Source organism: Typha angustifolia, chromosome 15 (genome assembly GCF_048772165.1).
Source record: "Typha angustifolia cultivar Huaian chromosome 15, ASM4877216v1, whole genome shotgun sequence".
Classification (NCBI taxonomy): Eukaryota; Viridiplantae; Streptophyta; class Magnoliopsida; order Poales; family Typhaceae; genus Typha; species Typha angustifolia.
In genome coordinates this window covers 3,479,176-3,500,625 of record NC_133253.1, presented here as the reverse complement: position 1 = coordinate 3,500,625, position 21,450 = coordinate 3,479,176, and the positions used below count along the sequence as shown (strand labels likewise).

The window sequence follows — 21,450 nt, the reverse complement described above, 5'->3', positions numbered from 1 at the left end:
TCTGAAAACAAAGTTTGTTGGCGGCTCCTTTGTTTGGCGGTAGCTGTAGGACGGACAATTTTAGTGCTTTTCTTTTAGAATCTTGATGTTTGTCAAGAGGGCTGCTTGTTTTTGGATTTTCTTGTAGTGGATTCTTTTGCGTTTCTGTCATTTGTGATAGTAGTAGAATTGATAAAATTTAGTGTTTTCCCTTACAATCCTGATAGTCATATATAAGCAGTGGATTTGTAGACTCTTATATATCCTTTCTAACAACTCATTGATTATAGTGTGTAACTCCTGAATTCATATGGTTTGGTAAATCTTGGAAAACCTAACAGCTGAAAATTGGGTGATTATAAACCATATGGGAAGATTGTTAGTATTGTGGATTGAAGAAGATCGCAAGTGAGATGTATGACCGAAGTAAATATGCTTCTCAATATTATGGGCAAGGTAGTCCTCCATGTGGCCCTGCCACCGCACCTCATCCTCCATTTCCACAAGGCCCTTCTGGCCACCTTTCTCAGTTCCAGCAGGGACTTCTTGTGCCGCATCTTTCAGAGATTCTGCGCGGAGCTCCACCACATCCACCAATCCGGCAAGTTCCACTTGACCCACCTCCCTTTCCCTATCAGCATGGCCTACCTGCTCCACCAGCGCTGCTACCTTTGCACCTCCCACCTCAGAGGCCAATGAGCATGGGTCAGCCTTATTCCTTCATTCAGCCTGGACCTTCGTACCCACTATCCATGTCAAGGAACAATGCTAACTATGTAGGACAAGGTCTGCAACCAATGCCGCCACCTCCAAGTGCATTTCCGTTTCAGTCGTTCCCCTTTCACCAAGAATCTCTGTATAGAATTCGTAGCCCTCCCCCTTGTGGGGTTCATCATGTGCATGTCCATCCTGCTCCTTCTCCCCCAAGTTTTGCCTCAATAGCTCCTGACATCTTTATGCCTTTCAGAAATGCTTCTCTTCGAAATACACATCCACCATCCCTTCCTCCTATTCCCCCTCCTCCGTCTCAGCCTCCATTTTCTCCTCCACCCCTCCTGCCATCACCTAATATTTCAGTTGTTGCTCCGAAGACACCATCTGCTGATAACAGGATCAGCAGTGACATTCGTGATACTTTGGTTGACCTTGTCCAGTCAACTAATAATACGCCACTAGGTGCTAGTTCTCATGTTGAAGTGGATGGCACTAAAGCAAAGGTCCCTGTGGCGATTGGAGAAGCATGGGAAGGCCTTCCTTCTCCTCGACCTAAGCCAGTTGAAGAAGTGGTTCAGTTGAAATGCTGTGCCAGTTCATCGCAAAAATTGGACCTGATTTTGATAACTTTGCTCGTGCAAAGGAGGTCAACAATCCCCAGTTCTCTTTCTTGTTTGAAGGTGAACCTGGGAGCGCTGCTGCTATTGCGCATGAGTATTTCCTGTGGGTCAAAAAGAAATGTTGTTTAGAAGATACCAAGAATAATGAATGCATTGCCAGAATCACCAATAACAGTCACTTCACCAAAAGCCCTTAATTGTGAAAATAAGGAAGGAGATACTCCACGCGCTGTCTCAAATATAGGAGGGTGAGTATCATCTTCTATAACTTGGAAACTTTGAGGTTCCTACTAAGCTTTAATGAAACTAGATAGTCAAATATTAGACATCTAATATTCGTCGTAGGCCTGGTTTTCCAGCAATAAACATGTGTGGTTGAATTCTCTGACTATGCTGTACTGGCAAAATGCATGGTTATGAGATTTTGTTTTTTCATTTTCTGTATGTTTTTGTGTAATTTTGAAATATAAAACTTGTAGTTGATTACTTTTAAAGAGTTTAAGTTGTTTGTTCCCTCTGTGCTGTTGTTCACATTAATAGCTACCAATGCATGCAAAAGTTCTGTGTAACCTATAAGTTGGGTGAGCTTGATGAGTTTTTGTTTTTGTATCTATCGATACGTGGCTAAGTCATGGCAAATATGAACATAGAGAGGTATATATACTTTATTTTACTTTGAAAGCCATGCATTATGCTAGTCACCTTCCACATTCTAGTTTCTACAACACTTGATCTATGTAGCACTCAATTGAAGTGTTGCAAATCATGCATACTTGATTTGCCTAGCGATCAATTGAAGTGTTGCAAATGGCTCCAGGATAAGGAAAAAAGCAAGTCATGCACTCTTAGCAAACTCAGTATCCCTCCCTTCCCATTTTTGCATTGGTTTTCAATTATCCTTTGAATTCATATGCTTCGATGAAAATTATTACTTTGTTTTATTTAATTGAACTGCCATTCTTGCAATAATTGAAGTTCAATTGGAGGATTTTAAAGTTCTCATTATCATACCAATTATCTTTGCTACTGTAAATCATTAGGATAGCATACCAAGAAAATATTGACTTGCAGCTGGAGAAGTGTCTGTATGGATTTGCAGTATCACTTTCTTTTAGTTGATTTTAGTTAATTGACTGCAAACTTCTTGAAATAACTGAATCATGTCCGGACTCTGCAAGTTATCAACATTAGTTACACTCGTAGTTTCAAAGCTTATGAATGTTGGAAGTAGTTATTGGTGGAAACTTTCATATAGATATGTATTAATTTGCTTTTTTCTGGGTTGTCTGTGCAATAAGCTGTAATGTACCTAATTCTTATTGATTTTATGATATTTGGATATTATTAGTTTCTAATAATATTCACTTTTCTAGCATGGATAATTTTCTTCTAATAACTTCCAAGTCTTGCTGTATCCTGTCTAGTGTACTTCAGTCTTTTTTAAAGACTCATAGCAGATAGATAGTATCGTTTAAACTTGTTGACCCAACTGTCTAACTTATATAACTAGTTTGCCTACGAGTTCACGAACCATTAGAAAAAGAAAAAAAAAACATTGGATTGCACAAGCTTGGAGTTGGGAATGCTTGGAGCCTTGGAAGCATGAAATTTGTGAAAATTTGTGAAAGGCTAAGGCAAAAGGATGAGGGTCCATGGGCACTACTAGATCACTAAGAAATTAGCTCAAATTTGTCCCTCTACTGAAGGAGTAAACTAATGAAGCAAGAGAATGTCAGTGTTAGATAGAGTAATAGAAAGAAATCGTATACCCAAGTTTGATCGCTAATAAATAGCTCCTTCCTTGGGGCTAATAATTGGGCCGGGCTGGAGCCCAACCACCTTATGGGCCTTTAGGTAAGCTTAGTTTGTGCCTGGGATAATGGAGGAGGCGGGGGGGAGTTAAGAAGAGAGAAATATTCCGTCAATTTTATCCACTGTCAAAAGTATTTTTATTGTCATAATAAATCTAATCCAATCTACAAATATTTTATTTCATTTTATTCCTCCCAACTCCCAAGAGGCATCGACTGTTTGATTCATTTTCGACGGCTAAGATTTCCCCAGCATTAGTTCTAACTTCATATCCGAAACGCTACTCCATATCATTCTCTTTCCGACCACTTCCGCCTTCTAAAAACCATACTCTTCCATTCCTTTCTCTTCGCCGGTGATAGCAACGAGTACGAGAGACGGAGACGAGGACGAGCTCTTCTGGGATTTAGCTTTTATCCATCCTTGGAAACCCTAATTCCTTAACAAATCTAGTGCGAAACCCTCCACTTTCTCCTTGGCATCTGCGGGCTCTTAACCGATTGCGGCGGTCTTTCTGCTGTCGGAGAGGATCTTTCCCAATTTCCGCCGATAAAGGTGCATTCTTCGTTTTAGATTTGATACGGTTAGGTAGGGACCTGCTGTGGAGTTTGTGTTTCTTGCCCTATCTTTTGAATCGGATGCGGTGGGAAAGTTAGGGTTTTGTATTCCCCTTGTTTTGTGCTAAATAATGTTCTTTCTATTGGATCCTTTGTGGTGAATTGGTTCTTTGATCGGAAAACAAGGTTTGTGGGCCTCTCCTTTATTTGGCGGTAGTTGTAGAATGGATAATTTTAGTGCTTCTCTTTTAGAATCTTGATGTTTGTCAGACCTCCTTGTTATTGGATTTCTTGTAGTGGATTCTTTGGCATTTCTTTCATTTGATGATAGTTGTTGAATTGATAAATTTAATTTCTTTCCTTACAATCCTGAAAGTCATTTATAAGTAGTGGATTTTTATAGACTCTTATATTCTTTCTAAGAACTCATTGATTATCGTGTGAAACTCCTGAATTCATATGGTTTGATTAAATCATGGAAAACCTAGCAGCTGAAAATTGGATGATGTAAACTGTGTAGGAAGATTGTCAGTTGTGTGGACTGAGGAAGACTTCAAGTGAGATGTATGAGCAAAGTAACTACGCTTCTCAATATCATGGGCAAAGTAATCCTCCACGTGGCCCTGCTGCCCCACCCCATCCTCCATTTTCACAAGGCCCACCTGGCCACCTTGCTCAGTTTCCACCGGGAGTTCCTGTGCCGCCCCCTTCGGAGATTCAGCACGGAGCTCCACCACATCCACCAATTCAGCAAGCTCCACCACCTCCCTTTCCCTATCAGCGTGGCCTACCTGCTCCACCGGCGCAGCAACCCTTTCACCTCCCTACTCAGGGGCCAATGAGCATGGGTCAGCCTTATTCATTTACTCAGCCTGGCCCTTCGTACCCACCATCCATGTCAGGGAACAACAATGCTAACCATGTAACACAAGGTCTGCAGCCAATGCCACCACCTCCTAGAGTATTTCCATCTCAGTCTTTGCCCCCTCCACCAAGACAATCTCTGTATAGGATTCCACATCCTCCCCCTCCTGCTCCTCCAAGTTTTGCCTCAATAACTCCTGCCCCATTTATGCCTTTGGGAAACACTTCTGTTCGAGATACACACCCACCATCCATTCCTCCTCCTCCCCCTCCCCCTCCTCTACCTCCATCTTCTCCCCCACCCCTCCCGCCATCACCACCTCCACCAGCCTCGCCAGCACCAAATATATCAGTTGTTACTTCAAAGACACCATCTGCTGATAACAGGGTTGGCATTGACATTGTTGTTGCTTCAATTGATCCTCTCCAACCAACTAATAGTATGCCACCTGGTGGTACTTCTCATGTTGAAGTGGATGACACTAAAGCGAAGGTCTCTGTGGGGGTTCGAGAAGCATGCGAAGGGCTTCCGTCTCCTCCACCCAAGCCAGTTGAAGAAGAAGTGGTTAGGAATATTGAAGTGTTGTGCCAGTTCATTGCAAAAGTTGGACCTGATTTTGAGAACTTTGCTCGTACAAAAGAGGTTGGCAATCCCCAATTCTCTTTTTTGTTTGGAGGTAAACCTGGGAGTGCTGCTGCTATTGCACGTGAGTATTTCCAGTGGGTCAAAAGGAAATATTGTTTAGAACCAAATTTGAGTCAAGATCCAAAGGACAGTGCATTGCCAGAACCACCAATAACAGAGTCTTCACCAAAAGCCCTTAAATTTGAAAAGAAGGAAGACGGGACTTCACCCACAGTCTCAGATATGGATATGGAGGGTGAGTATCATGTTTTTCCTTAAAGTTTGAAACTGTGAGGTTCACACTATGCATTAAGGAAGCTAGATAGTCAAATATTAGACATCTAATACTCAATGAAGGCCTGGTTTTCCAGCGATAAACATATGCATTACATTTTTCTGACTAAGCTGTAGTGGTAACATGCAGGGTTATGAGATATTTGTTTTCTATTTTGTGCATGTTTTTTTGTGTAAATTCTGAAATATCAAACTTTTAGTTTATTACTTTTAAAGTTAAAGTTGTTTGTTCAGATTAATAGCTACTTTTTCGTGCAAAAATCCTCTCTGTACTCCTATAAGTTGGATGAGCTGGATAAGTCTTTGTATGCATCAATATGTGGCTAAGTCATGGCAAATATGAACATAGAGAGGTAAATCTACTATGAAAGCCATGCATTTTCCAATTATGCAAATCTCTTTCCATTGTCTAGTTTCGACAGTACTTGATCTGTGTAGCACTGAATTGAATTGTTGCAAATGATTCCAGGATAAGGCAAATTATGCATACTTGATTTGTCTAGCGTCAATTGAAGTTTTGCAAATGATTCCAGGTTAAGGAAAAAACAATCAGTCACTTTTAGCAAACTCACTGTTCCTCCCTTCTTCCTGTTTATGCAGTGGTTTTCTATCATATTTAAATTAATCATCGTTTATTCATATACTTCAATGTATATTATTATTATTATGACGTTGTTTTTATAAACTGTTGAGTGGGATTTCAAAGTTCTTGGTCTCTATAGTGGCAACCATAAAGAGTGTCAATTAAGATGGTTGTGGTTGTAACTTGTAAAGGAAATATGGATGTGGATCTGGACAATGTAGATTAGTGACCTTGGTGATGTGTATCAATAACATATAAATATTTTTAGAGGATACTCAAATGAAAGCAACTTATGCTGTCCTGGATACAGATAAATTATGCAGGTACCCTCTATACCTGTAAATGTGCTAGGACCATAACATCTCTTAGATTAAAATGCTTGCAAGAAGATAAAAGTACCAGAAAAAGCTCTGAACATGATTTCTTCAGCTCACAACATGCTTGGAAGCAAATAAAATAAGAAACTTCTTCTTTTATTCTTTGATTGTTTGGGAAACATGCTTTTTGTAGATGCTAGCAATTCTTGTCTTGTCCTTAATAATGCTGACTTACTTGTGCCTCTTTCTGCCTGTTGTCATGTTGCTAAGAGGACTGGTAAGTGGTAACTTTAGGCAATCCATTTGTGTTGTTTGTGTGGTTTATTTTATGTTTACCTGTTGTCATTTGGGCTTAGATCATTTCATGTTACTAGGTAGTTTGCCTATGCTTAAAGTCCTTGATCCATTTTCCTAACTATCACCACTCATCTCATTTTGACTTGGTCATTATATATTTACTTTTGTGGCATTACATTCAGATGACAATAATTCATCATTCATGGAAGATGTTAGCCCAGAGAGATCCCCACCTGCTACTGCTGAGTTGGATTTAGATGGTAGTGTGCAGCACTCTGTTAGACAACTTCATGATGTTTCAAGCATAGTCAATGTATCACCGGTTGCTGGTTCTGGTAAGGTTACGGAAAGTCCCAAGATGTTTGTGAAAGACAGAAGCCCATTCCGACTTATCCAAGGATATGCTTCAGATGACAGTGGAGAAGACAAGAGAGAATATGCTAGTAATATCCGCAATGTCACAGCTTCGACATTTGCTGTAGAAAGCATATTGGACTCTCATAGAGATAAGGAACCTGAATATTGCTTGAATTTTGGTGCAAAAGCTGTTACAAGTACTGATACTGGAACAGAACTCCAAGGTTGTTCTGGCAAATCTTCAATCAAGCCAAGTGAAGCTTCTCATTGTGGTAATTCTTCCCCAAGAAAATCCACATCGCCAATTGTCGGTTCTACTCGTGATGCATTACATAATGTCAACTTTCCTGGTGCTGATGAGCAAGATAATGAAGGACTACATGATAGGGTAGGATCAAAGATCCTGCTGGACAGTGACACCGTAGAAGGTGGGAGGATGGATGTTAACAGTCAAGTTAAACGACTTCAGCCTGAGGAAGCACAGGGTCCAGCTATACCTATTTTGGATGAGTTCGGCCGATTAGTTAGAGAAGGTTTCAGTGACAGTGAGTCTGACGAGATGCAATATAGCAAAAGACATGTTAAAAAGGGAAAGACTAGGAGTGGCAGTCGATCACCTCAAGAAAGTCGATGGAGGCAGAAGAGCCGCAGTCCTAGGAAGAGGTACAAGCGGAGTCGATCAAGCAGGTTTGACTGTACTGTTTGGTACATCTTTCTTTTGGTTAATTATATAATTCATTCATGGTTCCTTTGGTTCACATGTCATCTGTCAGCTCATATTCATATTAAACTGCAACTTTTGGAATTCTAAGCATGTATTATATGTCAGTTCATCACCTAGGAGGAGCAAGTCACCACCAACTTTTAGGCGGACTAATGCATATGCAAAACGTGAACGAGAACCACCATCAGACTGTTTCAACTTTATTCGAGGCAGGTGCTTCCGTGGAGCATCTTGTCGATTTCTCCATCGTGATGCAGGTCAGCGTAGGGACAGAAAGCAACATTATCGAGACTTTCATCAAAATTCAGTTGACTATGATATGCATGGAGCAACACAGGCCCGTGAAACACGGGATGAAGTCAGCCCCAAGAAAAGTAAGGACATACTTCGTAATCAGAGATTTACAGCTGGCTTTGAAAAAGATGATGCATCAAGCACACAGAACATTTCTAGGGAAGGGAGCTCGAAAGATCAGATATCAAAAGAAATAGTCAGTCAGACAGAAAAAATGCAGCAAGTTGAAAAGTTGAAGGATTCACCTAGTATTAGTTGTAAGAAGGAAGAAAGAACTCTGCTTTTGTTGGACTCTTCCCAGCCTCTACCTTCTGACAATCTGCCGGTTCAGTCTATTCCTGCTCGTAAGTTGGAAACTTTGTTCAATGGAAATGATCTAGGAGAACTTAGCCAAGGTGTCCAGCATTCTCAAGCAGCTTCCACCTCTATATCAGGTCTTCCAAATGTGCAAAATTTGGTTCCTGCAGCTCAACCATCTTCAGATCAAGCCCCACGACCTCAGGCAAATCAAGGAGAAAGCCCTTTCGCAAGGAGTGGCCCCATGGCCCAGCCATCTGATCAACCTATCCATTCCACAGAGGTTCCAGTATCCGGTTCTTTAGTTCCAGTTGTCAGTTCTCAGCCATCTCACCAAGTACTTCATGGGCATCTTCCTCTGTTGCCTTCTGATAATGTAAGTGCTGCACCATTTGCTGCAGAACACCTTAGAGAGAACTTCATACCACCTTCTACTAGTTATCATCCTCATCCTTCTCCCTCTGTCATGCTTCAACCTCAACATCCATCCATAGGTAGTGATTACCATTCTCAGAATGTGCATCCTTTAAGCCAAAATTTACCCAATTTTCCTTCACCACCACAGCAACCACCACCACCCTCACTTCTGACAGGACTATCAGGCAGGCCTTCGCCTTCCTTCCATGTAGAATATCCTCGATCGCAGTTTGAACCCTTGCCATCTGGAAATTTTGCACAGAACATGACGAGGCCATATCATCCAGCGGAGCTTTCTCTTTCGCATCAGTATCCCTCACAAATGGATGACGTTAATCGCACTTTAACTGTTGGAAGTCAGCAGAATCCACCATTCTCTAGGGAAGAGTGGTTCTTACGCCATCCTGTTCCTGAAGGTCCAAGAATCATGTCAGATACTCTGCTGAGCGGATCTCATATTCATCATCAATCTTCTCTTCGCGAAAATGCTCGAATCTCGTTACCTGTCGATGGGCCTAGTTCTTTTTCCCATGGTAACATTTTGCAACCCTCTTTACCTTTCCCAGGGGCTCCTGTCCAAAATGGGTCTCAATCTCTTTTGGGGGACTGTCTGCCATCGAGGTTTCTCCAGAGGGAGGAATTCTCTTCTGTCAGGGGTTTGCCTTATTCACAACAGCAAACTTCCTATGGCCTGCAACGTCCTCCAAGCAGTACTTCTACTTCTGGGCATGGTATTTCTGATCCCTCTTTCCAGGGATTCCCAGCAGGTTTTGGAGAAAGCAATTTGCCACATCATGTGTCTGATATTGGTGTACCTAAATCATCCATCACAACCCGCTACAATCCATTTGCATCTACCTTTGAACAGACTCCTTCAAGCTTAAAGATTACTTCCAGCATTCCTGGACAAGGAAATGTTCTAGAGTACAACATGAAATATGATTTGTCCCTCAGTTCAGGCCATGGTCTAGTTGGTGGTCCTGGTTCAAGAGTAGCAGCCATATCACCCGATCTGGGACAATCCCTAGGGCATTTACTGCCTGCTGTGCAGCAGCAGTTTTCTGTGGAGCCTGCTTCTGGTCTCCCATATGATCCGCTATTTGACAGCATTGAACCATCTACTAGCCTAATTAAGAAGTTGGATGTTTGTCAAGAGCAAAACCTACGCAATAGTGATGCGGGCAACATGTCAAAACTGAGCAGTTTGCCTAGACCTGTAGATATTGAAAACAGCAGTAAGGAGAAAGGTGGGATGCTTGCTGAATCTGAAGCTGATGAACTTGGAGAGGGGGCTACTGATGTTGAAGTTGGTGTGGTGGAGAATGCAAGTCCTCAGCCTGATGCAAATGATTGGAGCCCAGATATCCCAGGTGATGTTGGGAACTTGGCAGCAGGCAACATTGAGATTGATCAAGTTAGATCATCTGGAAAGAGTAAGAAGAGCAAGGACTCGAGATCGGCGAAAATATTCAAGAATGCCATTGCAAGTTTTGTGAAGGAAGTTCTTAAGCCTTCATGGAGACAGGGGAACATGAGCAAAGAGGCTTTCAAGACAATCGTGAAGAAAACAGTTGACAAGGTTTATGATTCAGCACATCACATTCCAAAATCACAAGCCAAGATCACTCAGTATGTTGAGTCAGCTGAGCGAAAAATCACCAAATTAGTGATGGTATGTTTACTTTACCTCTAAACATTGTTATCTAATTTGCACCTAATTCTTCTATCAAAAAAGAAAAAATGCACCTAATTCCTTTTACCTTTTCTTTTGCATATTCTATTTTGACATAATATGTGAGCTTATAATGATGTATCTTTCCAGCATGCATTTCTTTTTCCTAACGTAATGATGTGACATTTTGGTTTCAGCATGTGCTTTTACTCTAACTTTGGAAAGTAACATTCTGCTGCAGGGTGGAAACCTAGACAAATTGAGTTTTTCTTTTATTATAGAACTCGCAATTTAAACCTTTTTTTTTGCATAAATGATTAAATTCTTGAAAAAAATCTTGATTTGCAGATTCAAATGGGGTTTGATCAAGTAATACATCTTGTTAATGATAGTTGTTTAGCTAAATATTTGAGGAGAATTTTTCTTCTATACACCAGCCAAGGCAAACATTTTTCTCTTTTATTCAGGTCCAAGATGTTTCTTTTTTTTTTTTTAAAGGAAACAGGTAGATTTTATAGATTTACCATTGCAATCAGAAAAAGCTCTGTTAGCGTCAGAGACTAAAAGCTTCAAAAGCCCCTTACGTGTTTGAAATTGTTTAGTGAGAGAGTTAACATCGTTAACCATACTATCAATAGTCCAAGATGTTTCCAATATACTAGATTGTATTTTCATTCATTAACCTTTATTTTTTTGTCTCAGGGCTACGTCGATAAGTACGTCAAGATGTAGCTGATCATTTATGTTAGAGTACAATATGGTTCAACCTCATTTCCCCTTGTGTCAGCCATCTTGCTGCTCTCAGGGCATGATCACTCACTATTATTGATGGCTCTCAGGGCATGATCACTCGCCATTATTGATGGCGACAAAACAAGGTGTGAATTTGGACAGCTATTAGGTGATACCACGGATCAGCTGAATTCTTATATCCTCTCCAGCAGTTTTCAAAGCAACATAAATGTGTTAAATATGACAATATCTGTGGATTGTGATTGCTTTTCTTGACTAATAGGCTTATAGCTGTCGCATCACCAATTCTTGGTAAGTGATTGTAAAGTATGGTTAGTTTCTTTACTGTAATTCTATTCGTTGTTTCATTTTCCTTGTGGGAGGTTTATATTACAGAGAAGATGATGTCGGGAAAACATAGAGTAGAATAACTTGGTAACAGGTTATATTATTTGTTTCAGATCTCAGGCTTTTAGCAGGCATGGAGTTATCCTCCTTGAAGCATGATTAGGAATGCCTGTTCTTCACTACTGTTGAAGCCAGATAATCTAAAGCTAATGTCTTCTTTTCATAATAGCATTTCTCTCCAGTAATGAAATATTTGATGTATAACCAAGCTTATATCACATAATTTAACCTGGAGCGATTACAGTGTCGAACAGCAAAGAGTATGGTTACTCGAAACATACCTTATCTAAATTCCCTCTTCTGAATGAATAATTGTGGATTTAATTAATTTAGGATGATGTTCTCATGAGATGTAATGTCCAGGGAAGATAAATGTGGCAATATTACTAGTAGCTAGCTGGTTTTTTTTAGTTAGAAAGATTCTATTGTTCTATAATGAAGTGTTAACCATGTGGTCAAAGCTGTACTTAAATATTAAGGAATAAAGATGTGTAAAAAGACAAATTGAGTTTGAAATAGAACATCTGCAATGTTTTTTCTTTTCTTTTATTTTCCCTATTCCTCTTTTTTTCTCTTTTCTTAGCCTTGTTTTCAATGAGCCTGGCCCTGGCTGGGTGGGTTTTATCCTATTATATGCCTCCGGAGTCCAGAGCCTTCGGCTGGTTCCCATCCGCCCTCGACTAAATTTGTCACTCATTCATTGTGAGCCCCTCGATTTCATGCTAACTTATCAACACTTTGAAGGGTGTGCAACGTTTCCCTACTTGATAATGTGTTTATTCTTTTTTAGTCTTTTTCTATTTTCTATATATTTCCGTGAAGCTGCTCATTTCACTGATTAGCTTCGTCTACTTCATTAGGAAGACGAGAATTGAGTTAAAGTGAATCGGGTCGGTCATGCAAGTTCGATCCGATCCGATACGATCCGACCCGCTTCACTTAAGCAAACTCCGCCCATCGTCCTCCTCCCCGCAGAGATTTTGCAGTCAAAACCCTAAACGACGGCCACTAGGACATAACTTTCATGCTCTCTCCCTTTCCCTGGTACTCGTCTCTTCTCTTCTCTTCTCTTTTCATCTCTCTTGCTAATTGCTTAGATGCTGGTCTTCTACAAATGTGCAAAGTCGAAGATAACTTCGAACATAGATGTATCATTTTACTTCAAGTAAAGATTCAATTTTTTTTTCTTCATAATTGTAGTCTAGCCTAGGTTTTTCATATGGTTAAGTTACGATGGTTTATATCTAGCAGTTTATTGTGGGCAAAGTTAGAATTTTTCAGAAAAAAAGAAAAACCAGTTTACATGTCTTTTTAAGATGACCACAAAATGTAACTGGTTGAATGAATACATATGTCAAATTTTAGTTACTCCCTTCTAATATATGCTGTTTAACTGCTCTCTTTGCAGATGAAATAGTAGTAATTTATTTATGCATATATATATATATATATAAATAGTCAAGGATCTCAACATGGATGAGAGAAGCAAAAGAGAATGTCAGGAGGCTACCTTATAACATATAGACAGTGTGAGGATACGACAGAGAAAAACATGGGGAAAGTAAAGGAGAAAATATTTACTGCAGTGCAGAAAGGAGAAAATCTTGGCAGCTCATTGCATCCTAATGGAACTGTGTCTGGGAAGAATGATAAAGAACGTAATATTGGTCAAAGTATTATTTCTGATATCTCTTCTTCAGTAGTAATTGCTGATCCAGTCTCGGTAGATAGCAATTACTGTGAAGCCTCTAATGAATATGATATTGTACTGGCAAATGAAGGATCTTTGCCCCAGAGCACGGGTCTGCAGAAAAGTAATATGTCCCATGATTCCCTGTCCAACTCAGAGAAGAGTCAAAATTTCGGTTATAAGAAGCGTAGAAGATGTAGGAGAAGAGGAAAAAAGAATTCCTCAATTATCTTCTCGGCAGCTCCAGTAATAAATCAAAGCAACACTTTAGTCGAAAGTTCTTCACCAACAGATGAGATCGAAGAAAATATTTTTGCAGAAGGTGCTTGTGCTAATTCAAATAGAAGTGATATAACTCCTGTGGTAACTTCACTTTCAGGTAGTGTAGAACATTCTTGTTCCAGGAAGCAGAAGAAACTGGATAGGAGGAAATTTGTTGAAAATAATAAGGTTGATTCTAAGCTGATAGATAAGAACTCAAGTTGTTGTGAGTTTAAAGATGAACAAGTCAAAAAAGATTTACCTTGTACTTCACAAATTGTTGCTGAGATTTCTGTAAAAGCAGCAACACCAGAGAAAGTACGGAAAAGGGTGAGAAAAAAGAAAGTGAAACACCTCCAAGAAAGAATTAACCATGATCAAAGTTCGTCAGGAGATCTACAAGTTCGTCCTGCAGAAGAAAGAAGTAAGTTAATTACTACTGATAATAGACAGCAACAAGCAGTTGCAGATTGCTATATGGAGCATGTTTTGTCATCGGAACTGCTCATGAATCAAGAAAAGAAGCTGACATTGCATGTGTCGCCAGAAAGACCATTGATAAGCTATCAGAGGAAGAAGTTGCTTATACTTGATCTTAATGGGGTGCTTGCTGATGTTATCCTAGATTTTCGAAAACTTCTTAAAGCACCTAAATATATTGACAAGAAAGCAGGTGAGCATTCACTATGAATTTTAACATGTATAATAAATTAATTTCTCCTTCAACAAATGTACATAGTCATTGACACAGTTATCTTCTATTCTTCTCTTTTAGTTTTCAAGAGGCCGTTCTGTGATGAATTTCTGAAATTCTGCTTTGAGAAATTTAATATAGGTATCTGGTCTTCAAGGAAAAGGTATCTCTCCAAATTAGTGTTTCACTAATATATTTCCCAACTTATTATCTTTCTTCTCTCTCACAGGTAAGCTTCTTAGCAGCTACCCCATAGTAGTTTTTTAGATACTTCCTCTCATTTGTTGCTCAGTATTTTTTCTCATTTCCCATTAGTGATGCAATACAAAATCTTTTGCAGAAAAAATGTCGATTATCTTGTTGATTATCTGATGGGGGATATGAAGCATCATTTATTATTTTGTTGGGTAAGTGCTTTCCATAACTAATCTTGCAATCAATATCTCATAGGATGAATAATAATATCTGAGGCTCTCTGAATATAATGTTCTAGTCAGTCTTCAGCGCTCCATTTTGATTCTAGCATTTATTCTGCTAGGTAGGTCATTCAGCAATTAGGAAGATGGATCTTAACAGAACAGAATAAGAACAACAGGGAATGGCTTTTATGTTACTTGGTTCTTTGATTTTTTTTTTCTTTATTATACCTTAGTAAATGCTTTGAGCAAATTTTTGATGTGGAGCATATCGTTAATGTGGTTGTATAGAGAGTATCTGTGGAGGGCTTTAAAGTTGCCTGGGTCTACATAGCTGGCAAGTGTCCATTCAGTGAACAATGCTATGCTTATCTTCCTATGGTTGTACAGAGCAGTGAGCAGTATCATGCTAATGGTTTTCCAATAAAATAATTGAGGACTTATATTTATCCATGGTGGAGGGGCTAGCTGAACCACTTGACTTTTGGTAATCTAAGCCACCCTATTAGGTAGGTCACTGTGACTCCCGACTTGTCTTTGGAAATGCTGCTAGTCCCTCTGTTGCGCTGTTGTTTCTACACCAAATGCGCTGTTGTTTCTACTCCAAATGCTTGAACGTTGATTCAAGATTTACAGTCAATTGTAAAATCCTTCAGAAGTTTTGGTGAATGCTTCTCAAGTTTGAGTTGTCTGACTTTTTGTCGGAAAATGGCTTGGATGATGATGATACAAAAAAACATGGCTACTATCTAAAATATCCTCGTCCTGACAATGTGTCATCCCTCTGCCAACTTTAGCCTAGTGCTTTGATATTGTGAGGTTGATGATCAGCTCTTGTTGTTTTTATTTTCTTTTAAGACTTTCTTCTTTTATTCTATTAGAGAGAGTTTCTATTTTTTACTCTGTATGTCTCATATTAGTAATAATGTATTCTGGTTCATACAAATTATTGTCCACAGGATCAATCCAAATGCACTATTACCGGCTTTAACACTGTAGAGAATGTTCATAAGCCATTGGTGCTTAAGGAAATGAGGAAACTTTGGAACAAAGATGAACATGATCTTCCATGGGAAAAAGGAGAATACTCACCATTGAATACACTGCTGGTTGATGATTCTCCTTACAAGGCCCTCCGCAATCCTGTAAATGTCTAATTCTTGCTCTTCTTTTGCTTTAGAAAATGGCTTCATTTTTTGGGATGACATATGTGATACTTCATATTTATCCTTTTCTAAATATTTTTCAGCCACACACGGCTATCTTCCCCTACCCTTTCCATTACAGTGATGAAGATGACCATGCTTTAGGTAAGTTTGACTTCTGTTTTTGATATTTCATTCTAGCTTTAATGAGTAACCTTTTGCAACTTAATTGAATTATGTTTTTCAATTTGGTAATAATGGGCTTTAGTGTGTCCTGCGTATGTAATTTGTGTGCACTCTATTATAACGGAATGCGCATTAGTTATAGAAAGTATATGCACTCAGTTTTCAAAAGTCCAATATTACCAATTAAAAAAAAAATAACTGCAATTAAATTGCAAAAGACTTCATTACGAAATTTAGAGTTTCACACTTTATTTTACAAGCAGGATTAGGAGGAGAATTTCAAGTCTATCTGGAACAACTATCTATGGCTGACGATGTCCAAAAGTATGTCGAAACACACCCATTTGGCCAGCGGTCTATCACAACTGCAAATCCATCATGGAGGTTCTACCAACAGATTATTGAAAAGGTCGATAGTTCTTTTGTATCAACATGTTGATGGAAGTAAGGGTGCATAGCTGAAATAAGTTTTGAAGTTAATGATATTAATTTGACGAGCAAGGGGCTGAGGAATGAATCCACGGATGAAGAAAGTGAATTAATTTGTAAGTACAACTTATCACCATATTACCAATAGGCAGTCCAGTTCTCTTTTATATTTTTGATTATTTGTTTATCTGATAAACTCTTAAGTTTTTACAGCTTCTTTTGATCTTTGTTCCTGTTGCAGGTCTATGGTCGTATCAAGCTTCATAGCTGGTTTTGCAGCTTGACAGTGTTATTGTCGGATAGTTCACCTTGTAAAGGAATGTATTCTATCTTTTGTGCAAGAGGAGAGGATTCATCAATCATCATCAGTAGTTTTTCCGCTGTTATTCACTTCGGCAGTAATCTTAATGCTGAGTGAAAGGAGACGTGTGCTCTGATGTTAAAATCTTTCAAACGAAATGTACAGTACCAGTGGATTCTCTTCATGGTATTTTGCCAAATGAACTGAAACTTGGTTCTGTCTCTTATTGGGTGCCCAATGTCTTCATTAATCAAAATATAATAACGGTATTGCTCGCGATTGATTTCTATGCAGAATTGATGCACATGAGTGACAAATATAATTCAGCTTATAATCAGATATCTTGGATTTGTTGCTGGTGGCTGTAACCTTATCCTGTTAGTTAGATACATGAAATGATTCATTTTCTTAATAGTGATAGGTACACTTTCTTAATGGCTTGGAGGCTGCGGTGTAAACATATTCATCCACACTGAGGACTCACCGAACAGGAACAAGGTCAGTTCGATGTACTATCAGAAGATTAGTGGTTGTTTTATTTCTTCTTCTTGGTTAGCTACCTTGATCAAGTTCAAAGGAGACAGTGACTAGAAGACACGGATACAATTGCCATATTAAATACATGCAGGACTTAAGTAGTAGAAAAGGGACCATAACAACGATGCTGTGCTCCATAGGGAGAAAGATGACCCAAAAAGAAAAGAAAGAAAAAAAAAAACTGAAAAGCCTACTGGACTATATATGCTTTTCCTCCAGTCCTTCATGGTCCTATGCAGTATTCCAACCTTTATATGTGCATGTACACAAATCTACTACATATATAAATAAATGATGGTTGTACACTTGTACATTTTACGTTCTAATCATCATGTCTAGCTGTGTACTAGTAAATTCTGTAACAGCAGCTAACGTTACATTTATTGTCTGTACCAGAAACCCGATCAGTATTATCTCAGTGGAGTGCACGGAATGTACAAAAAAATATCGTACCTGATGACGAAATGAGAGAAAATTATATGTGACATGCAAATATCTTATTTACATATATATATATATATATATATATATATATATATATATATATATATATATCATTTGAAGGGAGGTTCTGGGACACTACACTTCCAATATTGAAGTGGTTATACCATCTTGTGTCTAAGCTTGGCAAAACCTTTCACAATGTCAGACATTGGTTGGGAGAGCATGGATGACATCTGCTTGAGAGAATTCTAGATGGATATAGGTTGAAAATTCTATGTACTTAATATAAATTTTTATTAATTTTAAACTAAATTTTATGTATTTGTTATGAATTTTTATTAACTTTACTATCATATGGCATCTCTCTCGCTGTCTAAACAAAATTATGAAGAAAAGTATATGAGGAAAGCTTGTTTCAATCTTGTAGTGTAGAAAACTAAGAGAGGATTACACCGAATAGAGACGGTGAGAGAGGTGCCATGTTGCTACATTTAAGAAATTCTCAAAATAGAAAATTTTGATCACCTATTCTCTTTAGCGAACGGGTAAGATAAGCATCGCACTACAATAACTTGTATATAGACGCTCTCTTAAGACTCTCATCCACAATATCTAATTTGATCACAAGGAAATGTTAAAATTCAAATTTTTATTGTCTTATGTTCAATATCATTCTCCTTAAAAGATTAGAGGAAAAAAATATATCAAACTCCTTATCGTAGTTGACCATCTTAGAAAATGAAAACATCTATCGCTACTCTCGAATAGTCTGAAAATATTTGGCACTTATACAATATATATTCATGCAAGAAAACAAAATTAATTTCATGTACATCATGAATTAAATGCAAAGATATACATAACAGATTTCCAAAGAGCTACACCTTCTTTGCATCTTAAAATAACAGAGAGTCATCAGATAAGCCTGAACTTACTTGTTTGATATAAAAATTCTTGCCTTCCTGTTAAACTTTAAGCAATATTTTTCCTAATATTTGGATAAAAAGAAGCTGGTAAGCAAGGCAAATATGTGCCTTCATGTATGCTCGAAGTCGATGGGTTGCATACTTGCATAGTCTCGAAGATCAAACTAGACTTACTTCCATACCGGATTTGCACAAACATGAGAAAGGAACTAGGTGTCACTGTTTTGCAGATATGTGGTGCATATTTATGCCTATCAAATTGATATAAGTTGTCAATTTTTTTCTCACTATGAGCAACTTTTTCGCGCAACCACCTTCTTATTGCAAAGGAAAGCTGATCTTTCCTTGACCTAGATACTTTACTTTTGGTGTTGACAGAATAGTCATGAACAGAGCATCAAAACTATATAATTGTAAGGATATCTGTTTTGATGACATCTGAATTAGAAATGCATAATAATTTGCTACTGACAAACTCCAGCAATAAGCAAAGTAGGAAGTGAGCAAGTAAAGATGCTATCAGTTCATATATGCTTGACTTTCTAAATATTTAGGAAGCAATGAATTGTCTCAACCTTTTGCTTTCAGTTGTTGACAGAAGCAATGTTTTGTCTCCCTTCGCTTTCGGTTGTTAACAGACTACTACATTATATGAACTAAATCAGCTACTATGTGCAGTACCAAATTGAGTAAATAACTTGGGAATTAGTATTCACAAAATTGAAAGAATAAACCAAGATCTGGATGGTCCAAACTGTTGTCCTAAAGCTAAAAGTCAAGGAAAAAGAATCGATGCAGATTTATTGAAGATATAGATGTACATATTTACAGGCATGTTCAGCAAACAGTTCAGCACGATTCGATGTCGAATGTGTCACGCATCCTGTTGAGGTACAATATAGCCTAGGGACCAACTCAAGATCTTTAATAGATTCTCCAAATTCTCCAATGGCAGAGGACCACACAACTTGTAGTACTTCTTTGTGTAGGAGACTTTGTATGTAGGAAAAATACTAATGAAATCAGATGCAACTAATACATTGTTGTGATCAGATAAAGGCATAAAGAAGATCTTCTCTGATATGTAATGCATCTTCCATTGAGATGCTCTATCTAGACTGTCTCATTTCCTGATACTTGAAGGCTTCACCATCTAATTCTTCTCACTGAAGAAGGTAAAGAGTTACTTTCATTAAAGCAAAGCCTTCTGAAGCACAAATGGGATGCAATTTTTGGAGGGCCTGTCTGGAGTTGGCATATTGGCCTCAACCTCAAGGTGGTGTCATATTGCAAGATTCGTACGATTGAAGTTAGGTAATTTTAGGAGACTTTCTTCAGGTTCTAACAACTGCTCACTATTCTTCAGCTCTTTGATTAGTGCCTCAAAAGAATAAGCCAACTTGCTGCATGTACTATCATCTATTTCTTATCACTCATCTAGAATGAAAGTCCTTTAGCAACGAAATTTAGTGTACCTTCTATGTCTCTTGCACCACTTGAACTTTTCAGCATAACAACTATCATTATTAGCCTGATGAATAAAAATAACTCAATCTTCAAGTGATATTCGTGTAGGCAAGCTATCAGACCTCATTAGACAACAATATATACTATATTCCTCTTCAATTAAAGCAATCAGTCAAAGTAGTAATAGAAAAGGATAAGGATAGATTCTTAGAGATTGTATAGCTTCTCTCTCTAAGCCTCTTTTTTATTCTCTCTCTCTTTCTTTCTCTCTCTATTTGAGTATGTGGGTGTATTAGGAGAGAGATGAGTAAGAAGAAGTGATATCCAGCTATGCATGGCTATTCCAAGGTGAATAGACCATGAATTAAAAAGAGATGGTAAAGTAGTTTTGTTTGTATATATCATGAGATTGAATGCTTATCATAAGCTAATAAAGATGTTAATATTTTCGATATATAAATTAAACAACTGACTCAACACTACTATTAAGGAACAGACAATGATATCCTTTAATCATGCGTTCAAGATATTAAACTCATGATCTTTGTCATGAACTTAACTACAGTGGAGTTCATTAGTGGATTCATATTTACGAATAATTTTAGTCAATTTTTTTAAATTATTACTATTTTTACATATATATATATATATATATATATATATATATATATATATATATATATATATATATATATATATATATTTACTGTATACATCCTTGTGGCACAGATGTCTATATATATATTTTTAAAATTCAACTAGAATTATCCTACTTCGATCGGTTCATAGAAAAAACATCGAAAGTCCGGCCAGTATTTATATAAAAAGAAGATGGCAATCATTGATTAGATTGGACAACATTCTTATCAAGCAGTGTTCTTATCCATTTGGGCCGCCCACCCAATAGGCAACACGTGGCGGTCGCCTCGTCTCCATCGAGCTGCGACGTAATCGAACAGCGACGTGTCCGGCAAGAGTATCCAGAGCGAGGATCTCCGTGCGACCGCGACAACCCACTGGGACCGCCCCCACCCGTCCATCTCGCCCTGCCCTTTGCCCGACACGTACCCCCCTTCTCCTCGCAAGTTGGCCACCCGGGTGAGCTGTCGTGGGACCCTCCCTCCTACCGTCCGGGCCTTGTCTTCGTGCTTTTTGTTGGATACGTGGAGCCACGGCAGCTCCCCGAGGAGAAAAAGGTCCGCAAGTTGGAGCCACGTGGCTTGGTCGCCCCCCACCCTATCCGGAGTTCCCGACGGTCGCCGTCCTACCCAGTACTCCCACTTTCGCGTTTGGATAGCCGGGCCGAGCCGATGGAAGAACCGTCGACATGGCAAAATCGGCAATACTGGGGTTAGAAGGAATCCGATACATCAAATACCTATTATGACCTT

The 21,450-nt window shown here is 38.6% G+C and overlaps 2 protein-coding genes across 5 annotated transcripts; both read left to right on the top strand.

The window, feature by feature from the left end:
- The first annotated feature begins 3,423 nt into the window (after window positions 1-3,423).
- Window positions 3,424-12,098, top strand: LOC140777888 (uncharacterized). Of its 3 annotated transcripts, XR_012107110.1 has the most exons (6): window positions 3,424-3,680; window positions 4,203-5,427; window positions 6,845-7,706; window positions 7,849-10,423; window positions 11,126-11,467; window positions 11,617-12,097. XR_012107110.1 is itself a non-coding variant. In XM_073122291.1 (5 exons), the coding sequence occupies exons 2-5, from the start codon at window positions 4,245-4,247 to the stop codon at window positions 11,153-11,155; spliced, it is 4,650 nt and encodes a 1,549-aa protein (XP_072978392.1). In that variant the 5' UTR covers window positions 3,424-3,680; window positions 4,203-4,244; the 3' UTR covers window positions 11,156-11,506. The 3 variants fall into 3 exon arrangements, 1 of the variants encoding a protein (XP_072978392.1); XM_073122291.1 differs by lacking the exon at window positions 11,617-12,097 and having other exon boundaries at window positions 11,126-11,506; XR_012107111.1 differs by lacking the exon at window positions 3,424-3,680 and having other exon boundaries at window positions 4,207-5,427; window positions 11,617-12,098.
- A 325-nt stretch (window positions 12,099-12,423) lies between these two features.
- Window positions 12,424-16,909, top strand: LOC140777890 (uncharacterized). Of its 2 annotated transcripts, none has more exons than XM_073122292.1 (8): window positions 12,424-12,607; window positions 12,972-14,187; window positions 14,290-14,371; window positions 14,549-14,615; window positions 15,584-15,769; window positions 15,874-15,934; window positions 16,219-16,500; window positions 16,626-16,909. In XM_073122292.1, the coding sequence occupies exons 2-7, from the start codon at window positions 13,059-13,061 to the stop codon at window positions 16,392-16,394; spliced, it is 1,701 nt and encodes a 566-aa protein (XP_072978393.1). In that variant the 5' UTR covers window positions 12,424-12,607; window positions 12,972-13,058; the 3' UTR covers window positions 16,395-16,500; window positions 16,626-16,909. The 2 variants fall into 2 exon arrangements, with proteins under 2 accessions (XP_072978393.1, XP_072978394.1); XM_073122293.1 differs by lacking the exon at window positions 12,424-12,607 and adding an exon at window positions 12,712-12,728.
- The last annotated feature ends 4,541 nt before the right edge of the window (window positions 16,910-21,450 follow it).

Excerpts from the sequence above, each read along its gene's own strand:
- LOC140777890 (XM_073122292.1), top strand. The coding sequence starts at position 13,059 with ATGTCAGGAGGCTACCTTATAACATATAGACAGTGTGAGGATACGACA. Across the intron at positions 14,372-14,548 it reads ATCTGGTCTTCAAGGAAAAG|AAAAAATGTCGATTATCTTG; the intron begins GTATCTCTCCAA and ends AATCTTTTGCAG. Across the intron at positions 15,770-15,873 it reads ACAAGGCCCTCCGCAATCCT|CCACACACGGCTATCTTCCC; the intron begins GTAAATGTCTAA and ends AATATTTTTCAG.
- LOC140777888 (XM_073122291.1), top strand. The coding sequence starts at position 4,245 with ATGTATGAGCAAAGTAACTACGCTTCTCAATATCATGGGCAAAGTAAT. Across the intron at positions 7,707-7,848 it reads AAGCGGAGTCGATCAAGCAG|TTCATCACCTAGGAGGAGCA; the intron begins GTTTGACTGTAC and ends ATTATATGTCAG. Across the intron at positions 10,424-11,125 it reads AAATCACCAAATTAGTGATG|GGCTACGTCGATAAGTACGT; the intron begins GTATGTTTACTT and ends TTTTTGTCTCAG.